The following is a 17,016-nucleotide window of genomic DNA, read 5'->3' on the forward strand; positions in this document are numbered from 1 at the left end:
AAGAAAAACATATTTTTGTTAAAATACTGTCAAACAGGTGATGGCAATAACCTCATCATAACTTGCGCATTTCCTCATTAAATATGCTAAAGCAAAACCATAAAGCAAAAGTATTTCACCCACCTGTTGTAGAAGTACCTTCAAACTCTTCTTCAGTGGTGTATTTTTGGTGGTCAGCTGAGCTCCGATGTTGTGAGTTTTAAAAAGTCCCAGTGAGCAGCAGCTTAGGATGCTCGGCTGTGTGCAGAGGAGAGAGACTGGGACCAGGTCTGGCTGTCACACCTCTGGGGGGGGGGATCCGTCAAGCTGCTCGCCGTGAAGTACGAGGTGCACTGCTTTCAAAATAAAAGCAGACTGCTGCTGCTTCACAGATGTCTCAAAGCGAAGGTTGAGTTCATCACAGCGTGCCGCTGAGTCAAATATGTTGCAATGCAAAAACTAAACATTACAATTCAGTCACTTTCAATGGCAATTATCAGAAAGGTACAAACATGCGGCACTGAAGATATGAATGTTAAATAAAACACTGTGGAGGAAATTATGCTACTTTAATTTGGCGACCCTGCCGAGTGCTCTGCCATTATTATAATTATTATTATCCCTTAATATCCCCTAATATTGTTGTCACCTTCATGGTCTGTGATTTGTAAAATGTTCTGCTTTTATTTTTGAAGGAGGCTTTTTGGCATATGTGATGGGGGGCGGGGGTTCGAGGGAGGAAAGAGGGGTGGAGGTAGGAGGTGCTGTTCCACGCGCTGGGTAGAAATGAGGTAATGATATACTTTGAATAAGTTTAGAGGGGGGAGGGGGGGCATTTGAAATGCACTGCCGTGACGTAGTACTGAGCTTATAATAATTATTAGAGTGATTTTCAAAAAAATGTATTCCATCATCACCTCCTAAGTGATCCCCGTCTGTAGATTCATGATAAAACCCACGTCACCACATTAATTAATATGCACATTTGGGAGCATCACGCCTTTTCACCCCTTTTCACTCCTCTCCGCCCGCTCGCTTTTCACTCCTGAACAGAAAACCCGAAGACAAAGCTGCTCTTTCACTCAGGTGCCACCGAGAGCTCGTTGGACAGGAAACAGCAACACATGCAACTGCAGACGCCTACAAAATCTTGTTGCTACGGATACAAATGAACCCCCACTTAACTCATGAAGGGAGTGCAGATTGAGTTTAAGTGGGACGTAATGACAGTAACGCTCCATTTCCAACGGCAGCACATGTTCCACTTATGCCGCTCTATTTGTTCCCCCCCCCCACCTTTTTTGTACACTCGAGAGGTTTTATGGCCTGATTATTTTAATGCTCGTTGATTCCTTCTCGATGTTTAAAGCCCTTACTTTGAAAGAGGTGGAACTGGTAGGTAGCCGAGCCGGGTCAGCATCAGCCTCTGGACCTCACGGTGGACCCTACAGGCTGCGTTAAGATGATGAAGGTAGCATGCAGCCGAAGAAGAGTAGAAGGGATGTTCCCATTCAAATCAACGTAGTATGGTTAGACTGGAAGCCATACTTTATTTCTACTGTTGCCATTGCAATTAATTAGCTTGCTAATTCCACCATGCTACCATGCTACACAGGGTACAGAAAATAAGACCAACAGCAGCTCATCTTACCATCTATCTAACCGTGTTGCCTGTTAGCAACACTTCTCTTCACTTTTCTAATAGTTTATCATATAGCAACATATCTCTTCATATCTCTAGTAGTTTATCCCGTTAGCAACATCTCTCTTCGTATCTCTAATAGTTTATCCCGTTAGCAACATCTCTCTTCATATCTCTAGTAGTTTATCCCGTTAGCAACATCTCTCTTCGTATCTCTAGTAGTTTATCCCGTTAGCAACATCTCTCTTCGTATCTCTAATAGTTTATCCCGTTAGCAACATATCTCTTCATATCCCTAGTAGTTTATCCCGTTAGCAACATCTCTCTTCGTATCTCTAATAGTTTATCCCGTTAGCAACATCTCTCTTCATATCCCTAGTAGTTTATCCCGTTAGCAACATCTCTCTTCGTATCCCTAGTAGTTTATCCGGTTAGCAACATCTCTCTTCATATCCCTAGTAGTTTATCCTGTTAGCAACATCTCTCTTCGTATCTCTAATAGTTTATCCCGTTAGCAACATCTCTCTTCGTATCTCTAATAGTTTATCCTGTTAGCAACATCTCTCTTCGTATCTCTAATAGTTTATCCCGTTAGCAACATCTCTCTTCATATCTCTAATAGTTTATCCCGTTAGCGACATCTCTCTTAATATCTCTAGTAGTTTATCCCGTTAGCAACATCTCTCTTCATATCTCTAATAGTTTATCCTGTTAGCGACATCTCTCTTCATATCTCTAGTAGTTTATCCCGTTAGCAACATCTCTCTTCATATCTCTAATTGTTATCCTGTTAGCAACATCTCTCTTCATATCTCTAACAATTTTGTCTATTAGCATAATGTTGCTTCATCTCTCTTATAGTTTAGTCTGTTAGCGACATGTCTCGTCATCTTTAATAGTTAAGCTCATTAGCAACATTTCTCTTTATCTCTGTTATAGCCGGGGATGTCTTGTCATTTCTCTCATAGTTTAGCCTGTTAGCAACACGTCTTGTCATCTCTCTCATAGTTTAGCCTGTTAGCAACACGTCTTGTCGTCTCTCTCATAGGTTAGCCTGTTAGCAACACGTCTTGTCGTCTCTCTCATAGTTTAGCCTGTTAGCAACACGTCTTGTCGTCTCTCTCATAGTTTAGCCTGTTAGCAACACGTCTTGTCATCTCTCTCATAGGTTAGCCTGTTAGCAACACGTCTTGTCGTCTCTCTCATAGTTTAGCCTGTTAGCAACACGTCTTGTCGTCTCTCTCATAGGTTAGCCTTTTAGCAACACGTCTTGTCGTCTCTCTCATAGTTTAGCCTGTTAGCAACACGTCTTGTCATCTCTCTCATAGGTTAGCCTGTTAGCAACACGTCTTGTCGTCGCTCTCATAGTTTAGCCTGTTAGCAACACGTCTTGTCGTCTCTCTCATAGGTTAGCCTGTTAGCAACACGTCTTGTCATCTCTCTCATAGTTTAGCCTGTTAGCAACATGGACTCTCTTGGGAGATGCAGGAATGGGGAGAATGCTTCACTTGAGAGCGTTGGATTTGTTCTCACTGGATCTGAATAGTGGGCAGTAACTGAACCACCCGGCCTCAGAGAGGAGGGTAGAGACTTTGGCTTGTATGGTCAGATTGTGTCGGCAATTGTTTACTCAGCCATGTTTAGATTTTTCCACTTTCGGGGTGTTTGTCCAGAGAGTTTGAGTCAAGGTGTGGCTACAAACTGGGCTATTTATACTGGATGCAGGGTCGGGGGAAATGACAACATTTTCCAACACATTTTCACTCAAGCTCCACCCTAGCAACCTGTTTTGCAATGATGTAAGAATAACGGTCAACTGCAAGTTATTCAGGTGTCTGAGGCTGTTTTGAGGCAGATTATATTTGTGTCTGTGGTCCTCTGTCTTCATCAGTGTCGAACTGAAGGGACCCATAGCGGTGTATCCCTGACAGAGTTTCAGTTAAATCCTCAGGGATCAGCAGACATTTCTTTATTCATAAGCTCCTTTCACAAAAAGTTCTGTTCAGGAAAAGTGCTGCAGTCTGAGAGACGGGGAGAACAGTCGAGAACAATGAAGGTTGTTGTTTTATAAAGTTTGCATGGGAGAGTTTGTTAATATTGAATCTGCCACGTGTCCAAATTGTACCAAATTCGACATTGCACGTCCTCGGGTCCCCGATAATACGCCCGCCAAGTATGAAGTAGTTCGGATGAACGGTTCTTGAGATATGCAAAGGACACACGGACACACCTGGCTTTGCGGGTGCGTTGTTAAAAATCGGGTCTGAGGTTTTAACCTCGTGAGAAATTTATCTACACTAAATAACAATTATTTTCACAAAACTCACTTGAAATGATGAAGTCTCTTGCAAAATGACATGGTAGTACAAAATTAAAACCATGCTTTTGAGAAGAAGCCCACCTCCATCCTTTTACCTGGAGGCGTGTCAGTGTTCATTATTCTGTATAAACGAGGATTTTCCAAACTGACGGACTTCTTGTAACTTCCTTTTAAAAACATTTTTCATACCTGTGGAAGCTTCCCCGCAGTCGAGGGAAGTCGTCTCTCCGGCCGCCGAATGGATTTTCTTAGAGACCTCTCAGGAGAACGTGTTTTGAAAGCAGCGTGTGTTTGTTCTGTCCTCGTACACATGAATGGCTCCTGTGTGCCGCTCGCTCTTTGGGTTACCTGCCGGACAGAATTGAGTCCGCGGCTTCAGGCTCGTACAGGTGGTTGAGAAACAAGCTCCCGATTCCTGCTGCACTTGAGACGTTTACAATGACTACAACCTGTTCAATGTTAGCCTGGTGTGGACTCTCTCTTATCTGTATAAAGCTTCACTTCGCACAAATAACTTGGTCAGATCTAAGAACGCTCTGTCCCATCCTGGCTGAATGCACCATGACTCCCGTCTGCACTGTGGCTCATGTTTGGCGCCATGAGATAGATGATTCCTCCCCCCCCTCCTTGAGGGTGAGGAGCTGCCGTTCAGCGGAACCCGGACTACCGATCCGATCCAGTTGAAGAAACAATGTAAAAACGCGCGTTGAGAGATCTAACTTATTTTAAGACAGAGTCGTGACTCAAGGGCTGATAGGCCTACCTCACAACTATTGAGAGTTGTTGGCAGACGTAGTTATCCTGGGTCGTTGTTCACGAGCCTGGATGCATCTGGTGAATCCTGAACGTGTATTGACGCATCCTCCTGGGTAATAGACAGATAACTAGACAATGGGCAGCCTTCACAGTAAAGGAGAGACGGGTGCAAATCATGATTTCAGTATCCTTCCCCTCTGTGTGAGATTAAAAAAAGAACACTCTGAAGAACACATTGTCCCATCCTGCTGAATGCACCATGACTCCCATCTGCACTGTGGCTCATGTTTGATGACTCGCAACTCGTTATAATCTTTATATATCTTATCCTGTGATAAAGTGTTTAAAGACAAACGTGCTTAAAGCACTTTTGATTTCTCACAAGGAAACTGTAGTTAATTTCTCCCACGGGGGCCTCCAGCAGAGACCAGTGCTCCATACACAGACCCAGATCCAGCAGAGACCACTCCACCGTGGACAGACCCAGATCCAGTAGAGACCACTCCACCGTGGACTAGACCCAGATCCAGCAGAGACCACTCCACCGTGGACTAGACCCAGATCCAGCAGAGACCAGTCCACCGTGGACAGACCCAGGACCCGCTGGAGGGAAGGGGGGCCACTGGAGAACCAGAACCAGAACCAGGACTGAGAGGGGCAGACTGTCAGACCCTGCTGCAGTAAAATGAGAGGTTTTCTAAACCTATAATATAATATATAATAAAGTGTTGTCAACTCTGTCTAAGCATTTACAACATCCTGTGGCATCTCTACCTGGCCCGACAATGACCTAAACAGAACCACCTCCTGGTTGACCACAAACTGCAAGTAGTCCACATCTAGGGGCAGTCTTTATGTGCCCTGGGACACTTTAGTCAGTAGTCTCTGAAGAAAGTCCCTTTTCAGTTGCTCCTAGAATAAACAAACACACATTATTTTACTGGCTTGATTAAATGTTTTAAGTTACACACACAAACGGCATGCAAGTTATCACTTAAGACATAGGCAGAGTGAGCAAAACTCGGAAGATGCTACCATAGCCTCACTAACTTATGTAACGGAATACAAACAACAAAGATTATCCGATACCACACCAAGACTATAAAGATAACGACGTGAGGATCCACACTGATGAAAGACAAAGTTCTATAAACAGTGGCGCCATGCAAGGCTCTTGTTGTCCCTGAGAGTCTGTGAGCACATGTATCAGGCTCTGAGGAACACCGAGAGGAAAAACATCACGGAACGCTTGCTAATAGCTTTAAGCTAGTTAATGCTAGCTAGCACTATACTTAATTTCCGCTTTGGCAAAAAACACATTTCAATAAATCTAGTTAATGCTTTGTAACGTGTCCCTATTTTACAGTCGTCATTTTAATGTTTCTAGTATCTATACAAAACACGTTAAATGTCTCACCTGCCCGCGTGGAGCAGACGCCATCGCAGAATCACGCTGCGTTCAAGGCGGTGGTGCGAAACGTCAGATATTATAGCGGGATTTTTTTTTTTTTTGCCACAACCTGGCAAAGTGTGTTGCTCTTTTACTGCGATTAAAGCCAAGTATGGAAGTATGGTCTAGAACAGCTGGCTAAACATAACTGTGTCTACTGCCAATCACGTGAAGATGCTGTATATAAAGGAGTGAGTCATCATTACAGTACCCAGGTTTCTTGAAGGCAACGTAGTTGAGGCAGGTGTCACTCATGATACCACGCCCCTGTAGTTGAAACCACGCCCCCCACGCCACATCCCGGCCAAAAGTCTGAAAACTGAAAAAAAAAAACGATCTGAAAGTGAAAAAAAAAAGATTTGAACCCGAAAAAAAAAGATTTGAACCTGAAAAAAAAAAAGATTTGAACCCGAAAAAAAGATTTGAACCCGAAAAAAAAAAGATTTGAACCCGAAAAAAAAAGATTTGAACCTGAAAAAAAGATTTGAACCCGAAAAAAAGATTTGAACCCGAAAAAAAAAAGATTTGAACCCGAAAAAAAAAGATTTGAACCTGAAAAAAAAAAAGATTTGAACCCGAAAAAAAGATTTGAACCCGAAAAAAAAAGATTTGAACCCGAAAAAAAAAAGATTTGAACCCGAAAAAAAAAAAAGATTCGAAACTGTAAAAAAAAAAAGATTGAAAGTTGAAAATATAAAATATGCTACTGAAAAATGAAAAAATATATATTATTCGAAGAAAAAAAACATAACTGAATCTAAATTATATTTAAACCAACAAAACTTTTCATACACTTATTTTATTTCGAATACATTGTTGAATTTTTCAATGTTCAAGACCAAAAACTTGAATTTTCAGGTTCAAATCTTTTTTTTCAAACGAACAAAACTATTTACATGGATTTAGCTCCATACACCTGGACCTGGTAAAGGTCAAAGGCCAAGGTCAATTTGACCCCACAACTCAATAATTTAATAATCTAACTACAACAAGTTCACACCAATGTCTCTAAGGATTTGAACGTGATGACATTTCTTGTTTTTTGTATATTTTTTTAGCTGAAGTGAAAACATGAAAGCACAGTTGCCTCTCGGTATGCGTGAGCACATGACGTGACGTTTCCCCCGACAACAGGAGAGTGAATACTCGGCCCGTGGACCCGTTTCGGTGACAGGAACAGATCAGACTCGACACCCGGAGTCCTTGACCGCGGCGTAGTGGAAGGCGGCGTCGTGGAAGGCGGCGTCGTGGAACGCGGCGTCGTGGAACGCGGCGTCGTGGAACGCGGCGTCGTGGAACGCGGCGTCGTGGAACGCGACGTCGTGGAACGCGGCGTCGCCCTCTGAAAGGAGTCTTGTGCGTGTTTTTAAGTGTCTCTCTGACACCGTTCTCCCTGCACTGGGTCAAACAGGACGCACCCACATGGTAAATACCTTAAATGGAGTTTCTTGGGTAACTGTTATAGTTTACGCCCTCTCTGGGCAAGTGTTTTAGAGGGAAAGCACTTCACTGAAAGAAGCACTTCAGACTTTTATTACTACACTTCACTTCACAGCTGGTTAGAAACTTGACAATATGAAATGGATTGAACAAATATCTAAGTATAGTGTGACCCTGTTAAATGAATGAATGCTTCCAGTTCCAGTTCATTTAGATGCTTTGAGAAGAGATTGGGTGGAAATTAAAAGGCCAGTGTGTGTCACATTTCAGGGGATCTTTTAGCAGAGATGGAATATAACTTTCATTAGTGTGTAAATCACCTGAAACTAAGAATTGTTCTGTTTGTGTTACCCTATGCTTCATGCCTTGAACCTGCATTCTCTCTCCTGACCACTAGGGGGCGACTCCTCTGGTTGTATAGAAGTCTATGCTTCATGTGTTAACGCTGCATTCTCTCTACTGACCACTAGGGGGCGACTCCTTTGGTTGTATAGAAGTCTATGCTTCATGTGTTAAAGCTGCATTCTCTCTCCTGACCACCAGGGGGCGACTCCTCTGGTTGTATAGAAGTCTATGCTTCATGCCTTGAACCTGCATTCTCTCTCCTGACCACCAGGGGGCGACTCCTCTGGTTGTATAGAAGTCTATGCTTCATGTGTTAACGCTGCATTCTCTCTACTGACCACTAGGGGGCGACTCCTTTGGTTGTATAGAAGTCTATGCTTCATGTGTTAAAGCTGCATTCTCTCTCCTGACCACCAGGGGGCGACTCCTCTGGTTGTATAGAAGTCTATGCTTAATGCCTTGAACCTGCATTCTCTCTACTGACCACCAGGGGGCGACTCCTCTAGTTGTATAGAAGTCTATGCTTCATGCCTTGAACCTGCATTCTCTCTACTGACCACCAGGGGGCGACTCCTCTGGTTGTATAGAAGTCTATGCTTCATGCCTTGAACCTGCATTCTCTCTACTGACCACCAGGGGGCGACTCCTCTAGTTGTATAGAAGTCTATGCTTCACGTGTTAAAGCTGCATTCTCTCTACCGACCACCAGGGGGCGACTCCTCTGGTTGTATAGAAGTCTATGCTTCATGTTTTAAAGCTGCATTCTCTCTCCTGACCACCAGGGGGCGACTCCTCTGGTTGTATAGAAGTCTACGCTTCATGTGTTAAAGCTGCATTCTCTCTCCTGACCACCAGGGGGCGACTCCTCTGGTTGTATAGAAGTCTATATAAATGACTCTACTTCTCTTGATTTATTCCCTCAGTAAACATTGTAAACATTAGTTTTTGGTCTCAATCTCTAGTTTCAAGTCTTCTTCAATACAGCGTGATGTTCATTTAGTAAATTATGGTCATCTAGAGGCAAACAGACCATAAAGCAGGGTATGCTTTAGGGCGGGGCTACAAGGTGATTGACAGGTCGCTGCTGTTAACAGAGAGGTATACGGTGTCTCGTCACTACTCCTCAGTCCAAATATGGTAACTTCTCTTAAGGTTTTATAAGTCTTGCTTTCTCTTGCTCGTCTCAGGATTCCCGTCACCTGTGCTGCGAAGCATGTTCCCGACCTTCATGACCTTCACCTTCCACATGCCACACTGAGGGTTGTCCTCATCCACACGGGCCCAGTGCACGTCTTTATCAGTGGGGCAGGTCCAGAAACAACTCGGGGGTTTTAACAGGCCGCCGGAAACCCCACCAGGTTCCTGCAGGGGCCTCGGAGACCAGAGGCCAAGAGCCTGGACCTGCATTCATAATGAGCCTCCTTATCCTGGTCTGACTGGTTGCTGCGAGTCACAGAGAGTGTAACGCCCCTGACTGTGGCAAATGAAAGCCATATGAGGGCCTCCTCCTCCTCCTCCTCCTCCTCCTCCTCCTCCTCCTCTTCCTCACAGGGGCTCTTTGTGACTAAGCCGTGTGGAGAGGAAACAATCAGGCCCCCAAAAATATGACAATCCATACTCTGTTTTTAAGTGTTGGAGTTTAGGTCTCGTCCACCATTCGTAGAAACACCGGCAAAAAACAACATGCAGTAATTCTTAGATACATATGCATAAGCACACTCGAGGGAGGTGGTCTGTAGTTACTTTAACCCCAAAAAACGAGATCTGTTCCTAAACCGATTGAAGTATTTCCTGTGAAGAAGGAAGGACATTTTTGAAAAAAAAACATTTGCTGCACGTAACGAGCGGATATTAACACGTGTCGAAGAAATCATACGAACCGTTGTTGGAGGAACCGTTGTTGCCGACAGCAAAGATAAGATAAAGCGTACTTTATTATTATTTATATCACAATGCACATGCACGCCCATAGAACGTTGATCATACTAATGTCGAGACAGTACCGCTTTAAATAATAAAAGGCAATAAAATGCAGAAGTTTCAAATAATAAAAGTGTAATCAAACCAGATAATAAAAATAATCAAAAGTCACAATATTAATCTTTCTGTGGTGGACACAATGAAATACTTGGAGGTAAATATAGACAAGGACTTGTTTTTTGACACCCGTATGAAGATGATAACAGTTCATAAAAATATATTGACGTGTGAATTAATCGCACACAAAAGCCCCGCCCCCCTGTAAAGGCCTTGGGACCGGATCCTGCCAACAAGGAGATCCCCCTAAAGGGGGTCTACGGATCTTCAGATCGGATTCAGGGATTCAGTCTCTGCAGAATTTAAAAGTGGGATGGAGCACTTTTATTGTTTAGATCTGCATGAAATTATAAGATCTTTGTTGGATGAAAACTACAGTGGACAGCTGTTTTAAAAAAAAAAAAGTTTAAAGAAAGAAACATATTTGTTTTATATCATCTGCATGTGTTCATGAGACTGTTTTGGTTTAGAATATATGCAAAAATAGTGGTGCAAAAAAAGTGGTGCAGAAGTTGTATAGTTTAATGTGGAAATGTGCAAAGGCAGTAGTATTACAGTAGTATTACAGTAGTATTACAGTAGTATTACAGTAGAAGTACACTGTTAAATACAACAAATATGTGAGGAGATTGTAAAGATTGTAAAGTCATAAAAAATGTATTATTATTGTGGTGTGAGGTGATGGCACGGGAGAGGCTCATAAGGTTTGTGTATAACTTACTACTACTATTATAATAATAATAATAATAATAATAATGATAATGATAGTGATAATAATAATAATAATAATAATAATAATAGCTTTTGTTTGGTTATATTCTTAAACACTCAAATCCATAGAGATTTAATTTAAGTCATTTAAAGACAATAGCATTTGAATAAAAAAAATATTTGCCATCAATTTGAAGCATGACACGTGATAAAAAAATAGAAAAATAATTAAAATAATGTGATGCAGTGGTTGGACAATTATTTAAACCCATTAAATAAAATCCTGGATTCAAAATCTTACTTAAAATGTCCAAAAAATCAAATCTAGCACTAATTATGAAGATCCACTTCAGATCCACACGTTCAACGCTAGAGGGCGCCAACGCGCTATTTATTGACTCGCGTGTGTTACGCCCCCTTATAGTCCCGCCCCCCCCCCCTTCTCCTCTCCCATTGGCTGTTACAGACGTCCGTCACCCGTGCGTCAAAGTGAGAAGAAAAAAAGAAAAAGAAAGATTGGTTTCACACGCAAACTGTCAAGAGTGAAGGGAGGCGAGTCGATGGCGGCGACACGAATCGTCCAGCTTCACCGTGAGTTCATCATTTAACGGAACGCTCCCTCGACACGCGCCGGTGACGTTAACGAGCGCGCGCACGGTTCGGTGTTCGGCTTCAAAACGGGGACAAAATGGCAGATAAATACTAGTTTACGTTGCCAAAAAAACAGGTGTTACGATTTAACAGGCGACCGTGTAAACCGGAGACTTTCCACACGTAACGGTCCTCGTGAATGACTCATTGTTGTGGCAAACCCTCGCACGCGTCGCGTGTGTGTACAGTTATTGATCATATATAATTTAAACAATACGGCATTCACAAGGACAGCTACTTGTTGAAAGTCACCGGTCAACACGGTCGCCTGTTAAACCGCAACACCGGCCGGGGAGAAGCTCGGCGAGCTGGCTGGCTGCTGCTTGTGTGTTTGACGGATGACGTTTACAGGTTCGTTATTTAGATGAATATGAATACTATTATCGCTATTAATTGTTTAAATATGTTCTAAAATACCGACGTCAGTCCGTTTTCTCGCCCCCGACGTCAGTTGCTAAGTTACACGTTTGCACGTAAAATGGAGTGAAACGGTCGCAACGACCAGTGATGCAGGTTTTACGTGAAAAAAACATCCGCGTTGGGGACTATTTTTAGTTCAGTTTTAACATCCAGCCTTGTGTCCTATTTTCATATTATTTCGGCTGTAATATTTATATATATTTTTTTATTCTCCAGGGTGTAGTTTTTTTTTAATATTTAATTTTGTATTCATTTATTAATTATTCAGAAGTCGTGTAAATAAATGCTCATCCTTTTTTATACTGCAGGTGCAAAGTCCTGATTCTCTCCTATGCAGAATATTTTAAATGGACTCAAATAAATACAAGCTAATAACTTTTGCGTAACTATTGATTCTAACCGATTGGACAATTAGTCAATACGGTGTTGTTGCCTGTTTTCATTTTATTTATCTTCCAGCTTCTCTTTGTCCAATTTAATATTTTCATTTTTTAGAATTTGTTTAAGTAAAAACAAACAAATTGAAGAGGTCACCTGTTTGGGATGGATGTTTTTTTGATTGATCAAGAACACTAATCGGTCGATTTAATAACGCCATGTCATCCGTGTACATATGTTTTAAAATGAATTTATATTTAACTTCAAGGCATTCGTTTCCATCCAAAGTTTTGAAATCTGGCCAGAAATAACCTCCCGGTGGCGCCCACACACCCACTTCACCCACGTCTGTTTAGGTGACCGCATGACGACCCCAAAAAATATATATTTAAACCTTTCCCTCTCTTTTTTAATAAAGTTAACAAGGCTGTGGCACCCATGTATGAGTGGCCTGATCCTCCAAAAGAGGACATGACCTCAGTGGCGAGCAGGTGTAACAGAAGAGATTATCTTGTTACGCTCGCGCTCTGAAACACTAATCCACTCGGGCGTGGAAAGAGTTTATTTAAATCATCTCGGAGGGAGAATAAATGTCCGTCTGCGTCTCCGAGGCGACGGCGAGACGTTTGTATAACGCAAAGCGCAGCAGCCACCGGCCTCTTTTCTTATTTCCGTTACCGTAAACAAGCGACAGCCGTGTTCGAGAGGAAAGAAAACATTTAGTTAAACTCGTGTTTCCCCCGTCCGTTAGGCGGAGGACGGGTTCTTCAGGTTCTTCAGGTTCTTCAGGTTCTTCACAGTGATGTTTCTTTCTTTGTTTTTCCCACCGGTGGCTTATTTTCTTGATTTAATTGTTCATAAAATGTCAAAAAATAGTTTTTAAAAGTGTCCCGAAGTTCCCGAGTTGTTTTGTCTGACCAACAGCCGACTTGCTATTGTGCAATAAACAAAAGAAAACACAATGTTTTGATTTTTTTTTTTTACTTAATAACCGACATATATATATCATCATCTTATTGAATCATGGACTTGACGCACTGAAAATGCTGCGTTCAGGCTCTCCTCGTCTTTGTGAATCCCGGGAAGATTAGACGTGTCCTTCAGGCCACAGGAACCTCCAGTGACCCGGTGGAGGGAACCGGGTTCTTCTTTGTGTGTCCTTCAGGCCACAGGAACCTCCAGTGACCCGGTGGAGGGAACCGGGTTCTTCTTTGTGTGTCCTTCAGGCCACAGGAACCTCCAGTGACCCGGTGGAGGGAACCGGGTTCTTCTTTGTGTGACTCGTGAGCAGGTGGCCCGGTGGGTGCCTGTATTTTTCATCATAGCTAACTTCTACTCAACTAGAAAGAAGATGGGGGGAAAAAAAGAGTTGACAATAATCATAAATTATCTGAAAAGAAGAAGCCGTGAAAGATGATTATTGGTGTTCTCAAAACATCTTTTCATGGAGCGAGTTGTGAATGAATGAACCCCCCAAGGTCCACCTGATAAGATCTGACTGGTCAAAGGTCACTGTGGCCTCTCAAAACTCAGGAATTCATTTTAAAACATTTTGTAATTGTTATGACAAAAAGTCGGATAAAATCATGAATGAGCCGCAACTTGACTGGTTACAACTGCGAAGGCGGTATTTATCAATTTAAAGTTTTAGATGCCGACCAGTTTGGGAAAAGACACCAACATGTGCACTCGATACAGCGTGATGGTCGTTTAGAGTCAAACAGACCATGAAGCAGCGTATGCTTTAGGGGCGGGGCTACAAGGTGATTGACAGGTCTCTAACAGAGACGCATACAGCAAATAAAAAGATGCCCGCAGTCAGCCGGCAACGTCGTACTTACCGGTTCATTCAGTCGGCGTCACGCGGTACCGACTGATCCTGGGTCTGTGCTTCGTGGCTCCTAACGTCGAGCGTTCCTTTTCTCTCCCGCAGGACGCTCGCCGTGCACACCGATGGAGGACCGGCCGCCTCCCGAGAGGTGAATCACCTGAATAAAGAATCACGGCGTCGTCACAGACGACCGACCGCCGCCGGCATTTCTCGCCTCAACCTCGGCGGTTCGAGTCCCCCCCCCCCTTCGTTCTGCCTCCCCTCTTCTTTCCTTTCCGACCTCCGGCTCTGCTCTCCGACCCCCGGCAGAGCGGATCCCCCCCCCCCCCCCCCCACTCCCCCTTCCCTCAGGCCTCGTGCCCTCCCATCGGCGGCGTGTGTTTTGGCGTGCGATGCCGCGGTGGGACGCTGAGGGCTGCCGCGGGGGGCTGTGATGTCAGAGCCCAACAGCCCGGGCGAGAGCCGGCGCGGCGCTCCCAGATTCTTCGTGGGCTACGAGGACGATGACAGCGAGTTCCTGGAGGACGGCATGAGGACGGACATGGAGCTGTACGAGGACGACGAAGACACGGACTCGGTGGGTCCACCCGATGATCAATAATGGATCAATAGGTGCACTTAGACCTAGAAATAAACAACGCTGACGTCCGTTAATGACCTTTAACCCTCTGGACCTCCCGTCACCTGTTTCCATAGAGATACAAGTTGCTAATGTTGGGTTCAAACATATAATCTTTACGTGCTTTGTGTATTAAGCTGTATTTTAACAACTTGTCCAGTTCAGTGACTGTTGATCTCAGACGAGTCGATCGTGGCTTCATAGTCGCGCAGAGGAGCTCAAAATTTAATGTTTAATGTTTTTTTTTTTTACATAATCTGGTTGCTGTGAACAGTTTATTTGAGGCAACATTTTTTAAATGAGACGTGTAGAGTTGAAATATCACAATTTTAAGCTTTAGTTGCGTTTTCCGACGCGAGCGTTCGTCGCACATGATGCGTTCAAAGACCTTTCGCAAAAGTTGTAAGGTTTTATGGGACAAAAAAGGAAGCCATTGTCTCGCTTCTCTTCAGCCACGATTGTGTGTAAAGTTGTCCTCTCTCGCCCCTCGTTCAGCCCCCGGAGCGACAGATCGTGGTGGGGATCTGCTGCATGATGAAGAAGTCCAAGTCCAAGCCCATGACCCAGATCCTGGAGCGGCTGTGCAAGTTCGAGTTCATCACCGTGGTCATCTTCCCCGAGGACGCCATCCTCAACGAGCCCGTGCACAGGTGGCCCCTGTGCGACTGCCTCATCTCCTTCCACTCCAAGGGTACACACACACACACACACACACACACACACACACACACACAGACACACACACACACACACACACACACACACACACACAGACACACACACACACACCTCAGGATCAAAGTGTTTGATCCTTTTATTTGTGGTCCAGGGTTCCCGCTGGACAAGGCGGTGAGCTACGCCAAGCTGAGAAACCCTCTGCTCCTCAACGACCTGAACATGCAGTACTACATACAGGACAGGTACTCGCTCACACACACACAGGTTTACATTCACACCCCTCAGTGTGTGTGTGTGTGTTATATTGTGTGTGTTTTGCTTTAACAGGAGAGAGGTGTATCGCATCCTGCAGGAGGAGGGCATCGACCTACCGCGCTACGCCGTGCTGAACCGCGACCCAGATAAACCTGAAGGTCGGTCTGCGCCGGCTCGTTGGCGATTTATTAAACGTTTCAGATCTCCGATGTATAAATCCGGTCAGTGAACGCCTCGCGGCTCACTGGAACGTTTTCCCCTCCCCCGTGCGTCTCTAGAGTGCAACCTGGTGGAAGGGGAGGACCACGTGGAGGTGAACGGCGAGATCTTCCAGAAACCTTTCGTGGAGAAGCCCGTCTGCGCCGAGGACCACAACGTCTACATCTACTACCCCACGTCTGCTGGGGGGGGCAGCCAGCGGCTCTTCAGGAAGGTACTGCGGAGGAAACGCCGACTTTTCTGGTCTTTCCGACCGCTCGAAAGCGCTTTGACACGACGCGACATCATTCACATGCATTCACACGCTGGTGGGAGGAGCTAAGGATCCACCTGTCCATCAGGACCAACTGACATTCACACACCGTAGAACAGCTACCGCAGCAAAGTGTCGTGCTCAAGGGCACATCGACGTGGGCGGAGCCGGGGATCGAACCGCCGTCACATTTTACTTTAATCTTCACTGCAATATTAAAGTCTCGCTCCATCTAGAACAATCATGACTAGAAGAGAAAACCCAACTCAGTTACAATGCCATAAATCATAAAAAATGTAATTAAATTAATTATTTTTTTGGGGGGTGTGCTTTTTCTGACATGCATTCTTCACACATGATGTGTTCGAGGACTGTTGGAAAGATGAAAATCCACCGATATTGACTGTTTTTACAGCGTCTGGTCTGTGATAAACGGTTTTAGTTTTTGAGATTTGTTTAAAGAAAACGTTTCTTTTCCATCCTGCTGATGAATGACGTCCTCAAACACACCGGGCAGGAACCACCTCATGACTCGTCCTGTAATATTACACGAGCACGTTGTCGTAAATCAGGCGCACGTCGAACACGGAGCGGCAGCCTTAAAGGGATCGGATGGCGTCTCACTCACTTTGATTTGTGCAGATCGGCAGCCGGAGCAGCGTCTACTCGCCGGAGACCAGCGTGAGGAAGACGGGCTCCTACATCTACGAGGAGTTCATGCCGACCGACGGCACGGACGTCAAGGTAGAGTGGACCGGGCGGTGTTTTGAGATGAATGTTAATATAGTTGTCAAGTGGGAGGAGCTTAAAGTGCCCTTTTGAATCATCAGTACAGAAGAACTGCGCATATAATATTGGTACTTTGATAAAAAGTAGAAGCCATTTATATATATATATATATATATATATATATATATATATATAAATTATATATATATATAAATTATATATATATATATATATATTTATTTAAATTAGATATATATATATATATATAATTATTTAAATATTTTTATTTATATTTATATTTAA

The 17,016-nt window shown here is 43.9% G+C and overlaps 1 protein-coding gene across 10 annotated transcripts in view; it reads left to right on the forward strand.

Annotated features, from left to right (window-relative positions):
- Positions 1 to 11,176: 11,176 nt before the first annotated feature.
- ppip5k1a (diphosphoinositol pentakisphosphate kinase 1a) overlaps positions 11,177 to 17,016 on the forward strand; it is a 29,641-nt gene continuing 23,801 nt past the window's right edge. For all 10 annotated transcript variants that reach the window (XM_034529830.1, XM_034529832.1, XM_034529838.1 and 7 more), the window contains exons 1-7: positions 11,177 to 11,271; positions 14,063 to 14,537; positions 15,075 to 15,270; positions 15,409 to 15,499; positions 15,585 to 15,670; positions 15,791 to 15,945; positions 16,627 to 16,728. In XM_034529830.1, the coding sequence (XP_034385721.1) occupies positions 14,394 to 14,537; positions 15,075 to 15,270; positions 15,409 to 15,499; positions 15,585 to 15,670; positions 15,791 to 15,945; positions 16,627 to 16,728 (774 nt within the window). In that variant the 5' untranslated portion in view covers positions 11,177 to 11,271; positions 14,063 to 14,393. The remainder of the gene's footprint in view (positions 11,272 to 14,062; positions 14,538 to 15,074; positions 15,271 to 15,408; positions 15,500 to 15,584; positions 15,671 to 15,790; positions 15,946 to 16,626; positions 16,729 to 17,016) is intronic.

The sequence above is a fragment of the Cyclopterus lumpus genome, chromosome 3 (genome assembly GCF_009769545.1).
Source record: "Cyclopterus lumpus isolate fCycLum1 chromosome 3, fCycLum1.pri, whole genome shotgun sequence".
Classification (NCBI taxonomy): domain Eukaryota; kingdom Metazoa; phylum Chordata; class Actinopteri; order Perciformes; family Cyclopteridae; genus Cyclopterus; species Cyclopterus lumpus.